The following is a 27,414-nucleotide window of genomic DNA, read 5'->3' as shown; positions in this document are numbered from 1 at the left end:
TTGAGCAGTGTATATTCCCATATTTCTTCATGGAAATGCACACAGAGAAACATAATTTTGTCAATGTTTCCTTTTCCCTGGAATTAGCCTAGGCAAACACTGACATTTCCAGTCCCTTGCTGTCTCTTGTGTGTGGAGAGATTTCACACTCAGGTGCCTGTGACTGGATTAAGATTGACATGTTTGCCCCACAGTGACACAAAATAAGGACACACATAGCAGCAGTCTCCACTGATATCCAGCTGCCCTCTCCTCTGCCTGATCTAAATCAAAAGATCTCCTCTTCCCTCAAACATTCTGAACACTGCTGGCTGTAACATGTCTCATTCATTTATGTTAACTGACCATATAACAGAAATACAATGACAATTTAGAGTCTTTTAAAGCTTAGTTTCAAAATTATTAGTCTTGTACTCCATGTGTACAAGATGTAATTTCTGTCTTCTAAAGTTCATTAATTTCTCTTCATACGCAGGTCCAGATGTATTTCTGCTGTCTACCAGAGGAAAAGGTGCCGTATGTCAACAGTCCCGGAGAGAAGCACAGGATCCGACAGCTCCTCTACCAGCTGCCGCCGCATGACAATGAGGTAGAGATGATGAGAGAGACAATATCAGGGTGTGTGTCTGTGTGTGAAAGATGGGGAAAGGGACGGTCTTCAGGCAGAGAGTGAAGCAGCAGTTGCTGCTTTTAGCCAGATACGGAATAAAGTTAACTCTTGTATAACATGAAGTTAAGAATACAATAAATGCAACAGTAGAATAAACTTCAACTGCGTAGATGCGTACCCTACGCTGTACCCTACGCTGTACCCTACGCTGTAGCCTGACGCCACACCTCCCCAAAAATGTAACGACATGTCACAGCAATGCAGAAGGCAAGAACTGTGATCGGTTGGCATCTCATTTCCCTTCTTCGCCGCCATTTTCAAATTCTCTTCTCTCGTTTTTGTGTTTTAGTAATTTCACTAAAAGTAACTGCTGTTCAACACCAGTTCCAACTCCAACATGATCCGCTCAGTTTCAGTCGCCGTTGTTTGTAGTAGCGTGCACCAACAACAAAGTGGCTAAAATCAAGACACACACAAACACAGTGGAACAAAGAAACCCCACCGCTACAACTAGCATTTTGGCGGTGTGATTGCCGAGTGACGCAGATACCAACGCAGGATGTAGGCTATGGCGTAGGTTCAATGCAGACTTGGCCCTAAGAAGTGCTAAAGAAGTTATTTTGTTGTTCAAAGATGAAGTCCTGAGACCTGAAAGGGCGAGCACAATAACAACATTTGCCTTCACCAATTACACCGACTAATTTTATCTGCTTTTAGCTCGTACAATTCAAGAGACCCTTCAAACCCTTTCGGTGCTTCACCTCCAACTGGAACTCCCATAAAACATCTCACATGCAGATAATTTTACATTTTAAGACATTTTTTCAGGGAAAGTTATTTTATGTGTGCTTCTATTTAAACAACATTTGAGAAGCTTTTTGTTGGATGTCCTTAAAGCATGGTTAAACAAGTTAAAAATAGGACATTTTAAACTATACTCAGCCTTAAATAAACTAAAGCCTAAACAATCTTGCTCATCCTTTTCTAGTAAAACTAAAACAATGGCCACATTCCCTCAACCTTTTAACAAAAAAACCCTCTTGTGACAATAAAGCACATGCCATCCTCTCCTGTATAATAGCTTTATGGTGTGTAAACCAGCACTCTTTTCACATCTGTGTTAATAGAGTTTACATTAGGAGATATGGTGGAGGGGTTATCACCAGAGGGGAGGGATGGGGGGGGGGGGCTACTGTCTGACAGAGGTGGTCTCTCTGTACACACATGGAGGATACACAATAGGCACACACACACACACACACACACACACACACACACACACACACACCGCCGCACAGTGTTTGGCTGAGCAACTTTATGATATTTGTCGGCAGACCTGGTGGTTGAGGAAGTAAACTGCTGGAGGATTCCTTGCGTAACTGTGGTTCGGAGAGATAAGCACTCTGTGTGTGTGAAAGGGAGAAATATTGAGTGTGTGTGTACACACCGGCATCGTTTACTGTTGTTTAGAGAACAACCAAGCTGGCTTGTCTCTGTCTTTTATCTGGGCCTTCATCACCATCTCTAAACACAAAGGAAGTGAAGGAAGGAAAGTTGAAAGGAAAGATGAAAGACGAACAATCAGCAGTAATGGTTGGATGTTTTTAAGTGCTATTTCGCTTTCCCCTCTTAACTGGCTTCCCTATTAGTTATAAATCGACCTCTCTATTCTTTTAGTTTGTCAACTCCACTCATCTCTCTCTTCTTTGTTTACCAGGTGCGTTATTGCCACTCTCTGACTGAGGAGGAAAAGAGGGAGCTTCACATGTTCAGTGCCCAGAGGAAGAGGGAGGCACTGGGGAGAGGAACACCCAGAATCCTGCCCAGAGCTCTGCAACACACCCGCTGTGAAAATGTAGGTGCCACACGTGGATACCATGAGTATACACACATGGATATGCACACATGTAGACCACTTGCATCATTTAGTGCTCATATAGCGATAAGGTAAGCTAACAGTTACAAGGGAACCAATTTGTGGGTCTTAAGTTATTTATATCACAAGCAGCTAACACTCCGCATCCCATAGCAGCCCAAGGCACAATCCTGATTGGCTAATGCGATGTTTGTAATCATGGACATAAACCTCCTCATTAGGGTGAGAGGGGAAGCAGGGAAATTGGGAGGCTCATGCTCAAGCCGAGCGGAGAGGGCAGTTCCTCAGTAGGAATTCGACAAACTTCCTGCCGGCCATCTACAGTATATTCCCGCATGACAGTGCAAGTATTACTTGTTAACCTGTAGCTGTTATTGCAGTCTGAGTCTTAAAATCATTCTTTTTCCACAAGTCATACAGTATGTGGCACATACATCTACTGATAAAATTACATGCAGCTGGTTTTAAGACTTTTTCTGGAAAGAAGCAAGATATAGCATCTGTCTCTGAAAACTCCCGAACAAAGTGGATTTACTTAGATGTAAATGTATTCACTGGTGAAGCAGAAATCCTCATTGGATTACACATTGTGTATTAACTATTAAACACAAACTGTATTAAGTGTGACAGTAGCCAGCGAGGCTGTGCAGTGAGTGAACCTCACTCCCCAACAATAAGAGACGCACTGGCGACCAACGTTAGTGCCCATGAGTTTTAGCCTCCTCATCAGCATGTCTTCGTCCCGTACCTGAGATTGCTGGTTCGTGTCAGGATCGTGCAGTATGTTCTTGGGATCAGCCGGTTACATAAGTGCTGTCAAAGGAAATAGCCTTTTTTATATGTTGTGTGGAAAAAGAAACGTTTTTAGAGATGCAAGCAATTTTGATATACTTTTTCTATCAGCTTGCTGAAGGGAACCATGACTTTGCAGGAAAAGAGAGACATTTAGACTACATTTTGACATTCTGGTTTATGTCATATTGAGCTATGAACAAACACAACACTGGAAACAATCCGAAAAGGCTGACCTCTGTTTCCTACTTTTCGATTTGGTGTTTTTTTTTTACCATAACATCCAGTGCAATTCCAGCTGCCTTTGATCATATGTCTGAAAAGTTTCCTTTCGATGCAACAAACATAAATTAGTGTTATGTTGCTTCCGGCAAATTGAGCCCTGGCCACTGAGTAAAAAACATCCTCTGCCAGGCATCCAGGAAGATCAGGCCAGCCATGTTAATTCCCCTGGACAGGCAGATGAAATCTGTTACCACTGAAACACAGATGCTACCACAGGGATGCAAGGTCACACACACTGAAATGACACATCTGAATACTAAACGGACACACACACCCTTAGACTTACTGACCATGCATGCACACTTTGTCACACAACACCCGCGAATCCAAGGCCCCTGTCTGTCCACCCTGGTAATAATGGTTAACAGCTGTGCATGTTATCCCATTGCTGCCTATGGGTGTCTCGTAACTCTGCTGGGTTATATAAAGACTCGTGATTGCATGTTCGGACACGCTCTGACGATCTCTGTGGAGTCATACGATCTTTCGACTTAGGACCAAGGCCAGTTTATTCTGTTTAAACTGACAGGACAAACATGTGGTCCAATTCCTCTGCAACACCTAATGAATAATTGATGACGTTTATACCGAAGTGAAACAGCCACCAATTGAAACGTAGAGAAACAAGTTAGTAAATTTCAGTAGTTAGCTAGGTGGGTTGGATTTATTGCTGTTTTTGAAATGTATTGCTTCCAAGTCAACCATTTGTTACTGTATCTGCCCTTAAGTTAAAACAAAGAGCTCTACTCATAAAGGCACTGGGTGGGGTTATCATGGATGGAGTCAATATTTTATTATTTTTAATAGCACTCTGTGTTTTTGTTGCCTTGAAAGGATTAAACTGTCCATGTTGTCAACTGTTGCTGTATTTCTGCTATGATTGTCATCACTGCAGGATTCACTGGTATAATTTCAATGAATCATATTCCTATGGCACTTACAGTATGATCACCTGTTGTTTGGCCTTCTTCTTTTTAGCATCATTGCAAATGAATCATCAGCAGATATGTGATATATTTTGAATAATTATCCCCATAATCTCCCTTTTGTTTGTGTTTCATGTGTCACAGGCATCGACTGTACCATATATCTATTTTGAAATGTCATTCCCTTGTGCGATTTTTCTCTGTGCATCAAGAAGACTCCTGGTTCATAAATCTCATTGATCATGTTTTTTGCATTTGATTGTCAGTGTGGCAGAGGCATCAATGGAGGGGAGATGGCAATTTTTGCCTCCAGAGCAGGGCCAAGCCCCTGCTGGCACCCATCATGCTTTGCGTGTGCCACGTGTCAAGAACTGCTGGTGGATCTGATATATTTCTACCAAAATGGCAAGATCCTCTGTGGAAGACATCACGCTGAGCTTCTTAAACCACGATGCTCTTCTTGTGATGAGGTAATATGCTGTAAAATTAGCACTACCCACTACCACTTGTGTTCTACAATGTACCAAGTCCATAGAGTTCCACAGAACTTACAGTGGTATGTGTTTTTTTCCATTAGATCATATTTTCGGATGAGTGCACTGAAGCAGAGGGTCGTCACTGGCACATGAAGCACTTTGCCTGTTTTGAGTGTGAAACTATGCTAGGGGGTCAGCGATACATCATGAAAGATGGCCGGCCCTACTGTTGCGGATGCTTTGAGTCACTATATGCAGAGTACTGCGAGGCCTGTGGTGAAAACATTGGTGAGTTTCTAGAAAGATCTTTACTTTGTTTATTTGCTTCTAATTATCCATCTTTTGACATTAGTATAAAGAATGAAACATTTTATACCTAAGTTCCTTTTCATCCAACAATCCTTTAGGTGTCGACCATGCCCAGATGACCTATGAAGGTGTACACTGGCACGCCACAGACCAGTGCTTCTGTTGTGCCCAGTGCAAGACATCATTGCTGGGCTGTCCCTTCCTGCCAAAGCAGGGTCGCATCTATTGCTCAAAGGCCTGCAGCCAGGGGGAAGATATTCACGCCTCCGACTCATCTGATTCTGCCTTCCAGTCTGCCCGCTCACGTGAGTCACGGCGTAGCGTGCGCATGGGGAAGAGCAGCAGGCCTGCCGAACAATGGACACAGTCACAGCTGTTTAACCCCCCTGCTACTGTCCCCTCGTTTGAGTGTAAGCTTGGAGAGGGTGATGTAGATGCTGATTGCGACATTGGTATAGTAGGGCGCAAGTTGGCCCGCCTAGGACTGGAGGAGGAGAGGTACTGGAGGGACCGGGAGGAGCAGGATGGCGGTGGAGAGGAAGATCCAGAGGAGTGGGCTCAGCATGAGGACTATATGACTCAGCTCCTGCTCAAGTTTGGAGACCGTGGGATGTTACACCAACTTCAGCAGCCATCCCCAAAATCTCCCAGCCCTAGCAGTGACAGAAAAAGGCTAATACATGTCTCTGACCCATGGCTAAAGCCTGATACCACAACTATGGGGGTTACTGCCTCCTCTCCCACACCTGCCAGTCCCACCCAGAGCCAGACTTCCAATCAATCCCAAGCCAACAGCCTTAGCCCTGGACTGATAAGCAAAAAGCACCTGCCTGAAATGTACTGGGCCCAGTCACAGGACGGGTTGGGAGACTCAGCCTATGGGAGTCATCCAGGTCCTGCCAGTGCCAGAAAGATCCAAGAGCTGGAATTGGACCAGGATCAGGAGCAATCTGGGACAGGAAGACAGGCCTTCTGGCCAGACACCAGGCAGTGGTATGAAGACTCCCTTGAGTGCATCGCTGATGAGCTGAGGAAAGCTGAGCAGGGAGCTGGAGACTCCATGGACTCCCTGGCGCTCTCAAATATCACTGGTAAGGAGACTGCTGGTTGCATGTATTTAGTGGAAAAATGTGCTTTCTTTTTATGTTGAACAGCTGTTCAAATCATTTCTTTCACTCTTTAAGGTGCATCAGTGGATGGAGATAGCAGGGATAGACCTATAGTCTACACCCTTGCCATGCAGGATCCATCAGTGGCAGATGACTGTGAGAAGATGAGCAACATGGGAACATTTAATTCATCTCATCTTCACCACAGTGCCAACTCTCTCAACCTTAACATGGAGAAGGGAGGTGATGAGGAGGTAGCATTGGCAATGAGGGGAGGCACACCAGGAGGACTTCTTTCATTGTCCCCGCATTCAGAAGGCCTTCCTCCTTTTGTCCATGCCCCAGCTCTGAGGAGGAGCAAGTCCCAGTCCAGACCTCCTCAGATGGTCAAGTTCTCAGAAGACACTGTAGACAATGGCTATAATGATGGGTTTGATGTCAATATTAGGAAGCATCCTATGAGTGAGAAGCCACAGCGGAGGGCGTACTGCCCAGATGAGATGGGCCGAGAAAGAAGCCGCCCATCGAGCCACCATGGGCGCAGCAGGCAGCACCACCACCGGCAAGGCCGGCACCACAGGAGCCACAAAACCCGCTCAGACAACAACCTTCACATGGTGCCTTTGGAGAAAGCACAGAGGCTGTATGAGCCCCAGCAGCAGGGTCTAGTAAGCCCATCTTGTGGTGCCATGCTTCTACAGCATCCCGCACACAGGCTGCCCTTGGCCTTCTCCCAAACCCGATCTGACTATATGCCTCAGAGCTCAGCTCAAGACCCACGGGTTGAGCATTTCATGGGTCTCTACAGAGATGAGGATGACAGTTGCTCCACATGCTCCTCCTCCTCATCAGACTCTGAGGAGGAAGGCTATTTCCTGGGCCAGCCAATTCCTCAGCCTCGAGCAGCTTCTCGCTACTATGCTGAAGACTACCCAACAAGGGTTACAGCCCTCTCTTCCCAGAGTCTTGGCTCACAGACTGGTCGCAGAAAGAGCCACCGCTCCAAAAACTGTATCATCTCTTAACAGTTCAGAGTGTATTTACATTATAATCTGCACTACACTAAGCAATAAAGTCAGATTTTCTGATCATGTGGTTTTTGCGGATCAAATCTGAGTTTGGAAATGCAGTTTAAAACAACCCATGAGCACAGAGTGTGTTTAACGCCCTAACTAAAGGTGCATGACCAAAAGTCAAGATGCATATCATATTTTAGGCCCTCTTCTACTGGAAGAACTCAATTCAAATTGATAAGACAGCAAAAGGAAGGTGACATCTGTGTAACATTGTCAGAAAATCTTTATGTGCAAATTTGGCCTAGATACTTTGTCTTACTGAATTTTAGCACTAATATGATGCATGGATTAGCAAATCTGGTAGTTTCCTTAGACAGTGGAGAGAAATTATGCAGAGTGGCAACATTAAACTTCTTTTTTTCATTTCAGAATTTGCCATTGTTGAGTCAAAAGTTTTGCAGCAATATCTTTGTGTGCATTAAAATGGAAACACCTTGCACACAGAGGTTGATAAAGTAGAAAATAGGAATGAACCAAATAATTATTTAATGCATAATAGTACAAAATGATGTGTATATACTAAGTTAAGATTTTAATACTGGTATTTTTATATCTGTGGTTTAAAGAATTGTTTCTTTTGAAGTGTATAAGAAATAGCAGATGTAATGGTAAACAAACATACCTCGCTAATATTTTGAGAAACAACAAAGAAGGTGCCACTTCATAAACTGTGTTCTTCGCCATGTGAAGTGCCATGTTACTCTGTACCAATGTCTATTATAACATACAGTATATTCCAGTGCTCACAATCGGTGTACAAAATATACAATGAATTGCAGTAATACCTGCATTTTCCATATTCAGCTAAACTGTTCACTACCCTTGCTCTGACATAACCAGCTAAATGCTTTGTGATGGATGCTTGTAATAAATATTTTTCTCCTCTCAAAGCTTCAGGTATGATTGTTATTTTTCTCAGATGTGACTTAATTTGCCTTCATTTACAACGACATGTTGTAACAGTCTGATTGTAGTTGTGTTTTACAGTAGGATGCATCAAATAATTTATGGACTTAATGTATTGTGGTATTCTTTTAAAACTTGGAAATTGACTGAATTTATATCGATACTTCGTGATAAGAGTAAGGACTTGTTTTTATACAAACCCTGCTGAAAGCTGGAAATCATTTGTTAGCCTGCTTTTGATTGCCTCATTGCTATACCATACTAAAATATGTATTTCTAAGGGAGACATGCAATGAAGCCATAAAAAGATTCTTAAAATATCTTAGATTAAGTCTGATGCCAATGGGATATGTACAGTATGTAACTTGTGTTAACAGATCATAATAAAACAAACCAGTTAACAGAAATCATGTTTACTACAACCTTCAGAGACTTCTCAGATTGTGCAACTGGCATTTCTAGACAGTACACATTTATACAAGAATGTAGAACTGTAAATTTAGCAGCACCAAGTCATACATCTGACTGCTACAAAATAATATTCGACATAGCTGAAAATAGTACAAAAGAAAACATCGTCTTGCCTTTTCTGGCTTTTCTTCTGGAAAAGCGTCATCATGCTGGAGAACTGACTATTCTCAACACGTTTTCATCAAAATAGGTTAAATAATGAAACGCATGTTAACCATTTCCACAATGATGGCAGACTGTTAGCTTTTTAAATAAGGAAAATTAGTTGTTTACCAACATTTGACAGAGGACAACTTTTTATCTTTTATTTATAATTAACATCTTTCAACAGTCAACTTGAAGGTATAAATGGTCTGTTCAAAAACTAACACTGTTCATTCCCACATACAATGCACCACTGCATCCTCTCCACGTTGAGTTCGTAGGTTCAATCCAGTAATCCAAAATGTATCCAAGATATCCATCATGTTCCGCAGTCAATCCTACCATGCTCAGTCTTGCATACAGAAGATCACGCCAATGTGTCAGTAAGATGAGCTGTGATTGACTCCTGTCTTTGAAAGTTTATGACCCGTCAGGGCCGTAGATGGGGTGGTCGAGTCACAGACGGAGGGCTCTGGCTGCCGAACCGCCTCGTCCAGCTCGCTGATGAAGTGTTTGAGGTCCTCAAGGCAGCGTTCTCGGATCTCCCCGAGGTTCTCTCTGAGGGGAACCTGCAGTTGCTTCTCCAGGTTGGCGTCTTTAGCCACCAGCATCTTTACCACCATGCCAAATGTCTCACAGTCCTGACGGTACACCTGGAAGTGGACAGGCATATGAATAAATAAGGCATAGATGTTTGACATGCACAACTTAAAAAAGACCAACAACAGGAAAACTTTTTTTAAAGCACTCCCAGGAGACACATTCACATCCATATGTATGGTATGTAAATATAGGACAGAAAAGTGTCAACAGGCAGAGGTCAAAACCGATGAGAGAAAAGATCTTAATTGAGGAGATGAAAAGCTGTTTCCTTCCTGCCCTACCTGGCGCCTGGGTGTAAATATTCCAGCATCATTTAGCCTGAGCTGATCATTCTGGTGTTAATACACATCACGCAGTGTCAAAAGATAAACACTTCTCCTCTGGAGTTTAATAGAGGGCACTTTATATAGAACAGGATAGCCCAAGAAGCAAATAAAACTCCAAACTCCTTTAGTGGTGCCTCAGAGGCTTATAACAGGTGTTAGAGGGACAATGAGGAAGAGGTACTGTATCTTGTTCGGGAGCTACTTTTTCCACACCGAGCTTCAAATGTCTCAAAACAACAGAGGGAGGCCACTGCTGCCACATAAATTGGTTCGATTTGTAAAATACCAAGACAAGAGATTTGTTTCCAACTCATGATCCTTCACACGGGTTGACAATGAAATTCCAGAGCGAGAAAATATCAGTCACATAAGCTGACGGTAATATTTTTAAATGTCAGTTTCCTTTTTCCTAAAGGTCCAGGCGTGCTTGTGGGTGGGTGATTGATTAATCATTTAGTCTTTAAAGAGGTCAGAAAATAGAGAAAATGCCCATCACCAGCTTCAAGAGCCAAAAGGTGACCTCTTCAAATTTATTTTGTCAAACCAATGGTCCAGAAGTGTAAAAAAGGCAAAATACAAAACCCCCCAAGAAAGTTGGAACAAGTGACATTTTGGCTTAAGAGAAAACTTACAGTGAACTGTGGTTAATTTTATGTCGATTGACTAGTCACTGATCATAAAAAAACCCAATCAAAATATTATCTCTTTTAAAATGTATGAAAAAAGTATGACCCTAAAATTATCCAAGAGACTTAGAATATCATGGGGCTGCAACAACCTCACTTTCACTGTGGCCGAGGACCTTTGTTGGATCGCTCTCTCCCTCATTTCCTGTAGTCCCTCCACTATCACTATCTAATAAAAGGCATAAAATGCTTAAAAAATAAAAAATAAAAATACACATCACATATGAGGGCCTTTTCTTATTGGACAGTATGATGGTCTGTTTCTCTACAAGAATGGATACGTCCACAGTGACAAGACACTCGCACCTCAATTTCTCGGTGGGACGCTGATATCTCCTGTCTCTGCTTGTCTCCATCTGTCCCCACAATATTTCAAGACACACTTCTTCCTCTAGTCATTCTCTATGCCTTGTTTGGTCTTACTCTCCATCTCTTTCATTCTCTGCGTAAGGAGAAGTGAATGAAATAACAGATACTGCGACTTATTATGTCGGACATCAAGCCTCCACTGTAAGAGTAAAGCCTTTGTGCTGCAGGCGGACACAAGGGCATGTCCAATGACAAGGGTTGTGTGCGGATGTGTCTGTTTATACGTGTGCCTGCCTCTGAGCGCGTGTGTGTGGGTGTAAAATTAGGCCAGGCAAGGGTGAGTTTCAGTCATTCACCGGATACCAACAATGGCTTCTGTGCTGCAGGGCGTTCAAATTCACTGGCTTATTTATAGCTTTGCGCAGTGTTCCTCGAACAGAGCGCACGGCTAGAGTAGAGGAGAGATCAGAAATAAAGATCTGCTGTCAAACAGAGTTAATGTAATTGCAAACAACAGAGGGCAACTTTCCAAAATGTGCATTAAACAAAAACATTTCCACTGTTGTCTAAAAAGCTGCATAGTGTATTCTGCCAATAGTGAGTTGATCAGAAATTAAAAACGACAGCTCTTTGTGACAGAAATGTTTTCTGGAAATCACATGTTCCACAAAAACAGCCTGCAGCTTAAAACACAGACCAATCAGAACCCCTGATAGTACCAAACATGAGACTTTACTGAAGACTATATCTGGTGAAGAAAGTTACACCACTGTCTTTCAGTATGAGGGCTTTTTATTTGCCTCCTTCTTGACCTACAGCAAACACTATGAGTATTATGTGGGCAGTGACCAGAGTTTTCAGTTCTCCCTCTTAAGGTGACCTGAATCAATTTACAGGAATTTTGTAGTGAACAGAAGGATACAAACAGTTTCAGGAAAGAGTGCTGATGTAAACATCCCGCCTCGCCTGGGCGTTTCTATAGCCTCATAAACGTGCGTGCGCACACACACACACACACACACACACACACACACACACACACACACAGCGAACCTGTGGTAGCAACTTGCTCTACTGCGCAGAATTTAGTAACAATGGAATGTATCTTTTCATCAGTATCCTATAATCTCATTTGAAAGCTGACAACTGAAGACAGCAAATTTATTTATCTACTTATCAGAGGAAGTATCCAATCAACTGTGCTGACAACAACTTCTATGAACACAGGGAAAGTCGTTCCTATATAACAATGTGCTGACAATGTACTTCCTGTATTCGAAGCGCACTTCCCGAAATCCCTCCCTTCTTATCCAATCAGGAAGGAAAGGACCTGTTCTTGACTTTGGGGTGGGGTCTCTGCCTCTAACAACATCTTTAAACTTTATTTTTCTACATCCAGTTAAAACAGGATTCGGAGTGAGTGTGTGAGCCAGGCTAAAGAAAAGAACAATAATGAAAGAGTCCGTGGCTTCAGTCCAGTTCTGCCATCTTTGTACATCAAAAAAATAATAATAATAACTCAATGAGGCTGGAACTGTCTGGCTGTCTGTCTTGTAGCCAAATATATTTAGGTTCTTCAACAAATGAAATAAAACTCCTTTTGTATCACAGCCTGGACTGTGAGGAGTACAACATAATACCATTTACTGCCTGTCATGCCTTGTCACTCACTATAACCAGTAAGTCTGTAAGGCTGCCAAAGTCAACTGCGACAATGAGAACGGGTTCAGGTTGAATTTCAGCAGACCAATTTCACTTAGCTACACAAACACACACCGTGGCGCTGGTATAACGCTGCCCAGCACGCTGCCTGGCCAATGATGGAAAGTTCAGCCCGTAATCTGTGAAAAGTGTTTAGACTGTTAGGGAGCTTTTGAGGACCTACTGGACTGGACTGTGTTTGCGTCCGTGTTTATAGAATAGATGGCTGGACAAGATTGGATGTAGAAAGCCAAAACATCGGGCGGACACTTGTCAAGTGGTGCCCGCTGCGACAGAAACACTACTGCGACTTCACAGAGCATGTGAAAGTGACTTTGTTGTTTCAGACTGAAATAGAAAGTCAACCCTGTTTAACTGTGTGTTCTGGGCATGGTGGGAAATTAATGACAACCATCAGACAAGTGCTTATACATTTTCCAGTTACTAGCATCATGTGAAAGAAATCCTCTCAGGTTTTGATTGATGTTTACCAACAAACAACAAGACAGACTTCAGATGGTTCTTTCTATTTCCATACTTCTCCCCTTTTTTCCCCTGAACTTGTACAGAGAATAAAGAAAGACGCTGGGCCGAATTTTAGATTTGATGATTAAACATCTATTTCTGACCTGGTTGTGTCGGACAGAAACGGTGACGGAACTTAACAATCGTGACTAATCAAACCAGCCTTTCATGACAGATGGAGTGAGGACTGCCAAGTCACAAACAACCTTAATGTGACTTATCTGAATATCGCAAAAGCCAAAGAAAGGGACAAGAGGGGGAAAAAAGCTGGAATTGTCAGTAAAAACATATCATTATCCTACAATAAGTAATCCTGGAGAGAAAACCTGAAACTTCATATGCCTAGAATACACCGTTTTTCATTTTCAATTACTTTTCCAGACCTTAATTTCATGACTACATTGAAGATTAAAGCAGGGGAGCATGCATTATGCTGACAATGGAATGACGACATAGTTGATAAGACCATATTAAAATACCTAAAGGTTATTCTTGACATGGATCTTGGTAATCATTTTCCAAAATATGTATGAAATGATAACAGTCAAATGCCTCATTATACCTGATAATAAGAAATAAAGCTCACACAATAAAGCTCAAATGAATGCGAGGAGACACAGACAGGGGGAGAAAGACACAGGCTATAAAACAGGCTTGAAGCTGCAGCGTCAGCAACAGTGTTATAACAGCATATAGGCTTCGTGGCGCAACTATATGTGAGAGCGCAGTGTATGCTCCAGGGCAGAGCTGGCTTAGGCTTTTAATGGTCCCAGTAAAGCAGCAGTAGTGCTCACTGGTGCAGGAATGGCCCTCATTAGATAACTGAGCGGACCTGGAACCTCGAGCCTGGGTGGTTTTAGCGGTCCGGTTTTAGTGGTCCGCCTCCCAATTTATTGTACACACAAACCAATACCAGGTCTAAGCTGTATTTGTGCTTCTACTTTCTTTTATATGTTCCTGTACCATTTACATTATCCTAGTGTTTCCAACCCCCCCCCCGAGTGCGAGCCTGTGTGTGTGTGTGTGTGTGCACTTGTAAAGATGAGTCAAACACTGACGGAGGGTTATGATATTTGAGCCATGTGGGATATTAAGCTGGTGCAGGGTGTAATGAGCATTTGCTGTAGTCACACCAGTCAGGATGGGAGATGAAGAGCCACCAGGAAAATGGCGATCCATCTGGCACCCAGCTACTTTAATTACCCATCTCTTAAATACTGTAAAAAAAGAGAAATCTGGATGGCAACGGTGAAAGTGGCTGGTGAATTTTAAGATATACCCACCACTGTGACTGGTAGACAGAAAAGTTCATTTCCTGCCTTGTTAGGAACATAGTATATGGCTGTTCCAGTAATGCCTATCCAGTAAAATAATCCATGTGTGAGTCAGAGAAGTCAAGGCCACCATATGTATGGGATCGTTTGCCAAGGCATGCACCAAGTTGACATTTATAGAAAAGTCTTACAAATTACCAACTTGTAATGAGAAGCTTGTAAATGCAGAGATTTTCCAAAAGGGGCAACTGTGAGTTACTTACACAAAATGTTCATTCAAATATATTTTCTTTTACAAATGCTACATGAACACAAATTAAAGAATTCTATTGAGTAGTTCGAACTCCATCCAGTTAAAAACTGGATGTAAATTTAAGATGTCAAGAGTTGGGATGAGTTGGACAGGTACCTTCTCTATCTCCTGAGCTTTGGCTGCGATGGCCAGGGCACGTCGCTCTTGAAAGTTGTCTATAGACGACTTCTGGCACTCCTCCACAGCTGGAGGCACCAGTGGCTCCTCCTTTTCCACTTCTGGAGGATGGTTCTCCTCCTAAAAGTTAAGGAGAGAAAGGGGGTATGTTACCATTTAGAAAACTCAGAAAAGTGAACAAGATGGATCAAGCAACACTTTTACCATCACAGCATGAGAGAAATTAAAAATGTTTCAAACCAAGAAAGGTATGGCAGATAACCACAAAAGTAACATTTATAAAAACATTAACATTTTAAAATGTGTACTACTAAGCTGACACAATGCCAGCAAATACAGACACAGAGAATGGTGAAAGAATGTGAAAGGTCGTAGGTCAGCAAAGTATAGCTCAATCGCAGATATTCAGCACAATACTATGACCTGATCTGCTGACGGGTCAACTTTACAGGAAATTAGGTCATGAGGCGTACAAATGGATGAAGCTTTGATATACAGTAGCTTCTACAGCTGAAAAGTTTACTCTTGTGAGTGTTGTGGACTTCTACTTGCATTGACAACTAGTCAAATAATTAGGGATTTATAGGAACTAAAGCACTAAGATAGGAGATAGGACTAAGAAGCTCTTTATCGTGACATATTCATTACAAGATATATCGATATTCAAATTGTACACATCACGACTACAACTTGGCATAGTATTAAACTTATTTTTCCATGTAAATTGGAGAAATTGACATTTCAGCTGTTTTTATCTTGAGAATAGGCAATCTGGCCAGACAAGCCATGATGAGCCATCTAATGGGTAGACTGGAAACCCTAGTACCTATAAGTATTACTGTGAAAGCCAAAAGAAAGAGCAAAGGGGAGAAATAGGCCAACTTGGATCACCGCTCAACGTCTTTTGCTCATTTCCTGATACTATTAGAATTCGAAGGCCAGGGAGAAGAACTGCCCAGCCATGACTAAAGTCCACTCATACATTAAGGGAAAGAGGCCAGGGACTAAGTCATATTAAATCTCTAGATGCCCGAGGAAAGAAATTACAGGAGATGGTACATCACAAAACCGAGTGTGGTCTAAAATAAAAAGCACAACTCATAAAGCATCATCCAATTATTCTTTCTTCCAGTTCAGTCCCTGAAGCTATGCTTGGGTGAAGTCCAGTGTCTACGCTTGTGCACATATGAAAGATCGAGTTGAGTCAGTCTTCAGCCTCCTTTGCCTCATTGAAAAAAAATATCCCTGTCGGTGTCTCTCACTTCAACTCGCTGGGCACAGCCCAACCTGGAAGGGATGTTACACTATCAATACAAAGCTTGACAGATACATTTTGTGCAAACTGGACTAAAATAAAATGTCATCAGTCGGGAGGTCTGGGAAATCTCTTTTCAATGCAATACTAAAAATGAATTTTAAAAAAAGGTTCCTTTTTCCTCTTATTTTTTTCCTGGGAAAAAAAAGCCTGCCTTGTCTAGTGAACCATGAACTGACCTTTAAAATTAGGACTGCTGTAGATTCTTAATTATAAATGCATTGGTGGAGTATTTTTCTTACTCTAACTGATAACCTGCCAAACACAAGTTAAAGGCTCATTGTCTGGCAAGGATGTTCAAACAACATACTGTACACTGAGAAATCCATAGTAGAGGAGAAACAGCACCAATGTCTTGAAGCGACAACAAATTAGTATTTATGAGCTGGTTGGCTCTCTTTCCATCATCATATGCCTATGCCTACTTTGGTATAAGGAAATCACAAAATAAAGTAGAACAGACCAAAACAACAGATAAGCATTTAGTACCAGAAATCGATTATATCCATTTAGAACATTGTCGACTGTTAACTTTTGGTCATAAACCAAAGTATTGAACAAAGTGAAATTTTGACATGATGATGGCTCTAGAGGAAAAATAAAAGGGATCACCAAAGTTACTACAGTTCATCTTGTGAGAAACATGAATGTCTGTACCAAATTTATTGGCAATTATCCAAAAGTAGACTGAACCACTAATGTTAACCTCATTGTGGCGTTAGATGAAACGCCAGGGGATCATCACAATCATTAGGATGCACTGTCTTGTTTCCAAATTTCATTTTGTCCAAAGCTTAATGACATTCCCATCACCAGCTGCATTTTCAGTTTAGTGCTAATCAGCAAAAGTTAGCATGGTAACATGCTACACTAAAATGCCTCACCACTAGCAAGGCTCTTTAGGTCCCCTCAGTGGTCTCTTCTGACTGGCTCCAGAAAGCCTGCATGTGTGTTTGTTGAATCCACACAGCAGGCAGAGGCTGGGGCCATAAGTGCAAGCTTTACTGGGGGCACAGGCCTTTCATCTTGGCCAAGGTTATGGGTCTGTGCCCCCAGAACAGAAACCAACAATGCACCACAGGCTAGATCAAACACAGCAAAAAGCAGCAGTGTGTATGCGTGTCTATGGAGGGGTGGGGCACTTAGTTAAACTTTCATCACAGCAGTTGATTGGGTGGTGGTGGGTGGTTCCTGAAAAAATGTACATGAAAGGAGGAGAGGGAAAAAACTATATTTCTATGTTGTATCTTGTAATTTCTGACATATAAAACAAGTGCAGGGGTTTACAAAGACACCCACAATGCCCACTATGACAGCCAAAAGGATCTAGCGAAAATATAACAAAAATGGCTACATATAAATTACCTCCAGCATGTTCTGAAAAAGATCTAAGGGATGCAAATGAGATAAATAATAAAGACTGCACGGGGTTTCCCCCCTTCTGGTTTGTATATCCCTGCCTCTGCTTAAAAACAATGTATATTGTATAAATTTTTTACCAAACTTCAACAGCTAAATGTGCAACATGCAACAGGAAATAATTGAGTCTATAATTAAATAATATAACTACTAACTTTTAAATTAGTTCAGTAGAAGTTAATAGATTATTTTTAATGAATAAGAGACAGCAGCAAAGGTCACTGCCTGTTTGAGACCTGGTGGCCTAACTGTTAAAGAAACAGTTATTCTTCAGGAAACTGATCAACCAGCCAGACCAGTCTCTGTCCGTTGATAAACTATAGGAAAAAGTTAGACATTTTGACTCTGGCAGCGGGCGGCTGTGTGCGTGAGACGAGAATCACCACAACAGTTTCACGGGATCGGGCCAGTTACACAGAAGCCGTTGCCATAGTTACTTCGCGGAGCGCTTGTTTGCCTGTCTGTTGATGAGGAGCGCAGAGCCAAAAAAAATAATATAATGTGCCAAAACCTTTAACATAAGGACTTAAACAGCAACCAATTATACAGCAAAGTGTATATAGGCTATGTGAGTGATCAATCGACAACAACGTCAAAGTAAACATTAGATGCCCTATAACAATCAAAACATACCCAATTTATCCGATCCTTATTGTCAACTCAGTGTTGGGCAGGTTACTCAGAAATAATAGGCTAGCATATACTCCTTAAAGTAATATTAGGTACTCTACCCTACTTCTGGGTGACACAACGCCACTCTCTCCCGACGAGTCCAAGCATCACTGGCAGTAGTGGCCGGAGTTTCTTTCTGAGTTTCACGTTGCTGTGCTGCATTAGTTAATGATTTAATTAAGTTTAGATGTAGAATTGTTCGCAGTTGAAAGCTTTTTGCTGGTCGCACAAAGTTTACAACAGACGACAATGTTCTTTGCATCTTAGACTGTGACACCGTAATGGCAATAACGTTACTTACAGCTGTCGAAAATACCTCTCCTCCCTGTTCTCCAGTCTTCCTTTAGCTTTTTGGCTAACAGCTGACTTGAACAACATAAGGTCCAGTGCTGCTGACCTGCAGCGCGATCGTGCATTCACGTCAGGGATGGTGCCTTCAGTAGCGCAGCGTTACTTGTTAAACTGAAACAGTGGGGTTTTCACACTGCGCTCCCTTCTATCCACCTGCCGAATGTCCGCTCTCTGGCCAACAAAATGGATGAACTAATGCTCTTCAACAAAACTAACTCGGACTTCTGCAGATCTGCCACACTCTGTTTTACCGATTCCTGTCTCACCTCGCACATCCCGGACAGTGCACTTCACCTACCAGGATTTAATCTCTTCCGTGCGGATCGCGTAACAGAGCTCACGGGAAAAACATGGGGGGGCAGACTCTGTCTCTACATAAACAAAGGTTGGTGTACAGATGTCACAGTGTTAAAGAAATCATGCAGCCCTCACTTAGAGATCTTATTCATAAACTGAAAACCTTTTTATTCTATTAGTTTTCCTCGTTTGTTCTGGTCGCCGTTTACATTCCACCTCAGGTCTGTTAGTGAGGCGTTAATTCACCTGGCCGACCAGATAACTAAACTTGAAGAAAAAACATCCAGACTCAATGCTCATTGTTCTTGGAGACTTCAACAGAGCAAACCTCAGCCATGAACTCCCAAAGTACAGATAGCATATATAGTGTCCCACCAGGGACACTAACACACTGGACCACTGCTACACAACATTAAAGGACATCTATCGCTTTGTTCCCTGTGCAGCCCTGGGACTCTCTGATCACTGTCTGGTTCATCTTATTCCAACATACAGGCATCAACTGAAATCTGCTAAACCTGTTGTTAAGACTGAAAAGATGGACCAACGCGTCAAAGCTGGAGTTACAGGCCTGCTTTGACTGCACTGACTGGTGTGTTTTTGAGGCTGCAGCCACTGACCTGGACGAACTAACTGACACTGTGACATCTTACATCAGTTTTTGAGGACATGTGTGTGCCGACTAAAACCTTCCGCACATACAACAACCAAAAACCCTGGTTCACAGCGAAACTCAGGCAGCTTCGTTGCCAACGAATTTAATAATCGATTCGTTCATGATGTCATCGGGCTGTAACGACACCGTCAGCTTAACGGACTAAAGTGATGTGAACAGTAAAGTTACTAAAACAACATCAGCACTGCAGTAACACCTTCACCACCTAAAACCTCCACCAACCTAAAACCTCCTGAATGTGGCAGCATTTCACGCTTCAGTCAGCCAAAAAGGTTGTTAACTGCAGCGTCTGCAAAGCTGAGCTTTCCTGGGAACACCGGAGCATCTGAAGATGAGGCGCGTAACGTTGTTGCTCTGTGAATGATGAAGACTCATCTCGGTAAGCTAGTAAGCGAGCTAGCTTCCCATTAAAGCCGTGTTACTTCACGCTATGAGCTGTAACGTTTTTATACAGTTTGCTTTGGACAATTTGACTGATTTGGCGCAGGGAGTAGCACATTTATGATACACAACGGCCGTGTTCACATTCCCGATGTGCCGTGACTTTACAATCATAAACTATGGATCACTCATGGCGACGTTCCCTGGTGCAGAAAGTGTTGCTGCCGAGTGCGCAAGATTACACAACACCGGACAATTTCATACTTTCTAAAGAAGAGAAAACGGTTCTTGTTTCAATGCGCGAGGCAGCGGCTAGTTAGTTGTTGAGTTAGGGGAAAATATATAAACGTTGTGAAATGCTGTCTACTATAAAATCGTTAATTAATAATTAATATAATAATTATTGACCTCCCTGTAAATTCGGCAAATGTAATGCATGACGTTATTCCTTTCTTTGTATATGGTGTCAGTTTGTCCCGGTGTCTTGCAGTACTGGTGTGTAAACTGCTCAGTCACTAAATAGCAGATCAGCTGCTGAGATCAGGACTTGATTTCAGAGGAACTTTCTGTTGCTGCAGCAGAAACGTTCATTAAAAGATGCATTTTTGAAAACAGTATTTATTTTATTGTTGTGACTGTTAATTAGCACATGCCTAAAACAACCTCAAGTTTAATTTAAAAGCTGAGTTAAATAAGGCGCATTGTGTAATTTTGCAATTCTTAATCCGAATAGTCGATTATTCGTTTCAATAATCAATAGATTAATCAACTATCAAAATAGTCTTTAGTGCAGCCCTAGGGCAGAACAGCTGGCTCCCATCTTCACACAGATCTTCAACAGATCACTGGAGCTGCGTGAAGTTCCCTCCTGCTTCAAACGCTCCACAATCATCCCGGTCCCCTAAAAACCCTCCATCTCTAGAGGTCAATCAACTATCTCTCTGGTGCGGTCAGAATAACCTGGAGCTTTACACGCTCAAAATTGTGGAGATAATCGTAGACTTCAGGGAGAGCCCCTCCGACTCTGCCCCCCATCACCATACTCAACAGCCCCTGTGTCTGCTGTGGAATCCACTATATCCCAGGACCTAAAGTGGGAGCCCAACATGGACACCATCATCAAGAAGGCCCAGCAAAGGATGTACTTCCTGCGCCAGCTCAGGAAACTCAACCTGCCTAAGGAGCTGCTGATCCACTTTTACACAGCCATCATCCAGTCTGTCCTCTGCACGTCCATCATCTGGTTTGGATCTGCCACCAAAAAGAACAGGAGCAGACTACAACGGACAGTCAGGACTGCAGAAAAGATCATCTGTGCCAACCTGCCCTCCATTCAGGACCTATTCCAACTTCTCCCCTCTGGTAGGTGCTACAGAGCACTGTACGCCAAAACCAACAGACACAAGAACAGTTTCTTCCAACAAGCCATCACTCTGATGAACAGCTGATTTCTGACTCAGTGTCAGGAACAATTCCTGTGCAATAACCCAGTAACTCTGCCTCTAATCAGCCACCTGTTTACTGTTTACCACTTATTATTTATTCATCATTTTCTATTTCAGAGCTGTTCATACTGCTCATATTGTTATATTTTCATATTGTACATACTGTATAACAAATCCACCTACCTCAACTAAATAACATCTGCACATAATACTTTATTCCAGCATCCTTTGCACTGTGCTCCATCACACTGTGTACACGTATGCATGTATGTGTACCTGAATATGACAAGCAGCCAGTGTCCCTGTTACACCAGTGAACATGCCCGAAGTCAGAGCTACGGGGTTTTACTAAGTAACACTCTTGACTTTTAAATAAGTCATTCTTTGCTTACCCACCCACTGAGCTTCAGAGTTAAACACAGCATGCATCTGTTTTTCTATCTTTTCACTGCAACTCTGCATCGCGATGTAATGTAGCATATTTATAACTTTATAAATAAAACAGTGGGGGTCATCTTCATGAATAAAAAAAATCCCCCCCTCTGCTGCTTTTTTCCACAAATCACACGCTGTACAGTTTTTTAGGCTTTTTGATTTTAGGCTGTTTGCCTAAAATAAAATAGTCACTGACACAGGAGAATTAGATAGATTTAAAAATGTGATTTAACAGGTAGGTTAACCAAATCACATGCATTCCACTAGAGTTACTTTTATATTGCGTTAATGTCAACAAGTCATAAGTATGATCGAGAAAGATTCTATATTTTAAAGTGACAAATTAGATATATTGAAGTATGGAAGTAAATGAAAACAAAGGAAACATGGATCCCTCACATCAGCCAAAGTCTGTTGTTCAATGTAATTAAACGGAAAGCTTGCAAGTCTTTGACATGGGAATCCTTCCCCATCTCTGCCATGGTTACCAAGACGTGCTGGCTTTTGATAGTTCAAAAAGGCTTTTCCTGTGACCCCTCTGTTACATATCAATTTCACACAAGCACATGACCACTGACCTGCTTAATCTGCCAGACACTCACAGCTACCAAACACAGTCAGTCATTCTCTTAAACAAAAAAAGGAAACGATTGTTCATTGTAAAAGGTCTAAACACATCCCAATGAGTTCCGCGGGGACTTCTTCTGGCTTTGCGGCTAAGATCCTTTGATAAAGCTCTGACTTGGGCTACTGAGTTAGCCTCTTCACTTCTGGGTGGCCTCAGCTAGACGCATTGCGCCTAATCACATCTGATTCTATTTACACTCCTCTGTATAGTTTGGAGATGGATGATATCAGCAAAGCAAGCTATTATTTTCCATACAGGCAGGAGATTCAGTACCTACTTCAAAAACTTTTTTTTTTTTTAAAAACAAAAGCACTTTAAGGAGCTACGTCTCGTACTTTCATTGACATTTGAGACCTTCTCCCTAAACCATTACAAGTTCTAGTGACTGAAGTCTGCTTACAACACAGGTAAACAAAGCACATGCCTGATGGCTTTTATGCTCTGCGTGAGGGCCACTTTAAAACCCATTACTTCAATGGGACTAAACACTTATTAGAGGGATGGAATTTAAGAAGTTCCAGATGCATCCTGCTGTACAGTGACAACAGCGGAGTCCATGAGAAAGGTTCGGTACTTATCATCATCAAGATTTTCATTTACTGTTTCCGTGTACTTGAGCTCACCTTGTTTGAGGTTGCACTGTGTGGGGAGCCTTCTCTTGACAGGCCAGGAATTTTGTCTGGAGAAATAAAGGGACAAAAAAGGTTTGACAGTGAGACTTTAGTGAGGGGCAAAATACTATGATTTGGAATAAGAAAATGATAAACTACAGAAGGAAAAACAGCAGGAAGCAGATATTCAATGTTAAAGGGACAATTAGTACATCTAGAAAGTTGGAAAGTATGAAAGTATGTGCTTATGGTAATCAGGACCCTGTAAAAAGGTGGTGATGTGTGGTTCCAGGATCCAGAGAGGTACCTAGGCTAGAACATTTGGAACAATCAAGAAACAAATGGTTCACAACCGCGCTCCAAATGCCAGTGGGTGGATTTGCTGTAACTTACATTTCTATCTCGTAGAGATTTCCATTAAAAGATCAGACACCATTTGTTCGTCTACCAACGTTCTTCAAGCATCCAAGGCTTTGTAACCGACCAACCAAGTCTACCATAAATACAAACTCTGAGGACCTTGCTATGGAACAAAAACACACCAAAGTGGAAGCTTTGGCTTCAGGAATATCCATCAGACATCCTATACCCTTTCCCTCTTCTTCCACACACGACCTGGTGGCATTTTTATGAGCCCTGACAAAGTGGCAGACAGAGCAGGGAGGAAGGCTAGCTGCTGGACACATTAGAAACTCTCTCTGTCTCTCTCAGGTTACCCAGACTGGTAATGGGTTAAGTTTAACGATTTTAACCTTCATATCTTTCCGAAACAAATCCTCTGCATGTCATCTCATTTTGCTTTCATTAACTTATACTGAAAAACAATCACCTGAAAGAAATGGTACCAAGAATGTACCATGTAAAATATGATCTAGGAGTAGTGTTTAAATTGTCCATTTCCTCAGCAAACGTGATTTACAAGTAGAAATCCACTGCAACAGCCTTTGATACAACTTTTCTATCTATACTGAACTGTACTTACCAGTCATCTTGCTCTGAGAATAAGTCTCTTCATACCCTGTAGGGAGACCAAACCGTAAGGTCACTGGCTGTGTACATAATAGCTAGGCCTTCTATCGCACAGCAATCTAGCAAGCAAACGCACTGCCCTGACCCTTCGCTAAAAATATAATTAATGATGGCATGTTCTGCTTTCATCATGCATTTCAATTGTTTTGAACACATAACAAATGTAGCAAACATGACCACTTTTAATTATTTATAAAACAAATAAAAAAGGTCCAATGAGCTTTTTTTCATGAGTAAAAAGAACCAATCAAAATGGAAATTATATGTAGAGACAACCAGCACTGAAGATGGAAGCAGGCCTAAATAACAATGTACTACTTGTGGAAATAGGGGGTTGAGATCTACAAACAAGATGCAGTAAAGAAGGAGATACTTTAGCACTTTTTTTACAGTACACTTGATTCATGGTTTACTGTTACCTTGCTGGGAAATTAATTTTGTAAACCCATACAGTACAAAATACATACAAACATTTAATGTAAATCTGGCAATCAGGCATTAAAATTGCTAATTAGCAATTAGCTGTCTGTCCAAATGCCTGCATCTCAGTACATCACAATGCAGCTTTAATAAAGACTATGAAAGCCCCTGTTTTTGTAGCTTTCTTAATTGGTGGGGACATTAACTTAAATTTTCACATTGTTTTTACAGATCAGTGTAGGAACCATGGAAAGTGCTAACGTACCTCCACAACAGGTAGTAGAAATGGTTTATATAAAGACACTCATTACAGCAAAGTCAACACTAGGTACTAGCTTAAAAAACAAAACTCGTGACTTGGGTGAAAGAATTTCAGAGTCAAATAGACGCCTGAGTTTACTGTGTTTTGAATTGTTTAGGGTAAATTATTTTGACTGTTCCTAAAATTGCATTCTATAGGTCATATTCTATATTTTTACTGATATTTAGAAGTTTAACTTGATTTTGGTTAAACATCTACAGGCCTTTAATTCATTCTGTCCTCCATCATTGTATCCTTCTCAAGACTTATTGGCAGTCATCTTTGGAGTATAGGAAGTCACAACGTTGCCTTCAAACATTTATTCTAACATGACCAGGAATGGATGCAATGTTGTGTGAGGAACAACAAATCAGCTTATCGTCACCCAAGTCCAAGCTTTTTTCACATCACTAAATGTACAGACCCAAAGTGTCATGTCCACTCTGTTGAGGAAAGAGCGCCCCCCAGTGGTGCTCAGAAACACCTGCGTGGCCCTCTGGACCATCGACACCTGAAAGCCAGTCAGCGAGATTATCAGTCAGGAATAAGACAGTAAAAAACATGAAGAATGACAAAAATGAATGCACATTTTGGGGGTACCAGTTATCAGCCTATTCCTAGTATTAAATTCCCCTTGTGCCAGGACAGACAAAATGCAGTTTTAAAAAGAACGCCACACTCCATCAGGGGAGGACTAAGTTCTACATACTCTTGCCTTGTTGGGAGGGAAATGGCAGGTTCTTGGCTCTGTCTGGTGAGTAGCCTCTGCTGCTGACACTGGAGCCGGAGCGACTGTGGGGGGAGCGGGCAACCTCGCGGCGCACAGGGGATCGGTCTCTGAGTGGAGGGAACGGGGCTGCCTTTCTTCTGTAGTGGTCTCTGTCCTCCCTGGAAAACAAAGGTGAATGTGTGTGCTGTCAAAATTTGACTAGTCCAAAGTTAGCTCCTCTTTCTCATCTGGCAAAACTAACTTACTAGTTACAAACCAATTTCTGCCACAACTGTTTCATAGAATCTAAAACACAAGTACTTCTTTCTTTCTTTCCTTCGTCTGTGCTAATACAGCACAATGCTGCCATCTAGCATTGTGAGGGTCATTGTGCAGAACTAAACACACAAGTGTGAATACCGTGTATAAAAATCTATACTGTGATTTAAACATAATTAGAATTTAAGATATGAGTGTGAGAAAGGGATGACAAGATAACAAGAAGAGCCACAAACAAGAGCAAACAATAAACAGGGAGGATTAAAAAGATGGAGAATGTAAAGGAATCATGAGGTTAAATATATGCAGGATTTCATATCTCCTCTGTTTGACTGCAGCATATACACTTGGGCAATGATGGCACATGAATGCCCTATGCTGTGAGTAAGCATGCATTCACTCGTACCCTCTGTCCAGGTTGAGGATGGCTTGCACTAGTGTGTCTTCCCCGCTCTCTGGGAGTGATCGGGGCGCTGGGTAGATGCCCTGGTTTCGTACACTATGAGTAGGTGGTGCACGGGTGCTAAAGGAATAAAAATACACAAATATGTGGTCAGTAGCAGATACATACTGTACACAAACATACTGGCAACATGGCAACAAGCATCATTAGGTCAATTTGTATTTAACTTTAGCGGTCGTCTTGTCTGCATATGTTCACTCGCACAGACTTCACTCGGTAAAAAAACTTGGTAAAGCAACAGTAGACACTAGAGTGCAGATGTCTGTAAGCCATCACCAATGGACGATTGTCTATCGGCCCAAACCTACGCTGAATAAATTTTTGATAATGTGTGCTGATGGTCACATGGTAATGTGTCAACTGTGTGATATACAGCTTCACTTTATTCTTCCCAATAAGAAAACCTTAAAATGGAAAAAATAAAACTTGCATATGCATTGTGCAAAAATGTTTTGTTCATTTGTTTACAGACCTCTTACCACTCCCTGTATCCGCAGTACCACCCAGTATCTCTAGACGGCTTTCTCCACACCACCTCTCGTATGACCTCTGACCTCTACTCACACAACCCACCATTCAACAGGCCAGAGCTGACCTCTGTGCCCTTTCACAACTCGAAATGTTTGTTTTCACGTCTGCCTGCTAAGTGCTGAATCTAGTTGGTATATCTGACTTTCTTTCTTGATTATTGCAACTGTACACGATCAGTGCATTTACAACTACTGAAGGGATTTAAGATGAAAACATTTAACTTGTCACATAAAAACAAAGACTGCAGAGCATCTAGTGTCATGCAAAGTTATTTCACCTCTTTGTCGTTTTCTCCAGCCTGTTCATAAGTGAACTTCAACTGACTGAGAAATGTTAACTCAAATATAATAATAAATATATCATCCATTTTGACACCATCAAACAGCACAATGTGACCTGATGCACCAGATTTAGAGTTTTACTATACTACTGCACACCTATCAAAAACCATATACATATATACATTTTTAAACTTTAAAATACATTTAAAAAAAATAAAGCTACTCTTCAAATCAAATCTCTAATTAACTGTAAGTTGAAAACAAACACAAATGACACAAATATAACCAGGAAAAACATGTGAATTGATTTCGGGGGGGGGGGGGGGGGGGGGGGGGT

General features: G+C 41.8%; 2 protein-coding genes across 8 annotated transcripts in view; one reads left to right on the top strand and one right to left on the bottom strand.

Moving 5' to 3' along the window:
• prickle1b (prickle homolog 1b) overlaps positions 1-8,349 on the top strand; it is a 30,098-nt gene extending 21,749 nt beyond the window's left edge. Inside the window, exons 3-8 of the mRNA XM_046071788.1 lie at positions 476-589; positions 2,328-2,465; positions 4,756-4,959; positions 5,067-5,253; positions 5,373-6,365; positions 6,459-8,349. Coding sequence (XP_045927744.1) covers positions 476-589; positions 2,328-2,465; positions 4,756-4,959; positions 5,067-5,253; positions 5,373-6,365; positions 6,459-7,408 — 2,586 coding nt within the window. The 3' untranslated portion in view covers positions 7,409-8,349. The remainder of the gene's footprint in view (positions 1-475; positions 590-2,327; positions 2,466-4,755; positions 4,960-5,066; positions 5,254-5,372; positions 6,366-6,458) is intronic.
• A 413-nt stretch (positions 8,350-8,762) lies between these two features.
• pphln1 (periphilin 1) overlaps positions 8,763-27,414 on the bottom strand; it is a 22,289-nt gene continuing 3,637 nt past the window's right edge. For 2 of the 7 annotated variants that reach the window (XM_046071790.1, XM_046071791.1), the window contains exons 6-12: positions 26,209-26,325; positions 25,524-25,702; positions 25,239-25,325; positions 24,047-24,082; positions 23,077-23,132; positions 14,814-14,954; positions 8,763-9,633 (exon numbers count right to left, since the gene is read on the bottom strand). In XM_046071790.1, the coding sequence (XP_045927746.1) occupies positions 9,361-9,633; positions 14,814-14,954; positions 23,077-23,132; positions 24,047-24,082; positions 25,239-25,325; positions 25,524-25,702; positions 26,209-26,325 (889 nt within the window). In that variant the 3' untranslated portion in view covers positions 8,763-9,360. The remainder of the gene's footprint in view (positions 9,634-14,813; positions 14,955-23,076; positions 23,133-24,046; positions 24,083-25,238; positions 25,326-25,523; positions 25,703-26,208; positions 26,326-27,414) is intronic. The other 5 variants (XM_046071792.1, XM_046071793.1, XM_046071794.1 and 2 more) reach the window with 5 other exon arrangements.

This window comes from Micropterus dolomieu, linkage group LG16, assembly GCF_021292245.1.
Source record: "Micropterus dolomieu isolate WLL.071019.BEF.003 ecotype Adirondacks linkage group LG16, ASM2129224v1, whole genome shotgun sequence".
Classification (NCBI taxonomy): domain Eukaryota; kingdom Metazoa; phylum Chordata; class Actinopteri; order Centrarchiformes; family Centrarchidae; genus Micropterus; species Micropterus dolomieu.
Note: the sequence above shows the minus strand (reverse complement) of the source record. Positions and strands in the feature narration are given on the sequence as shown.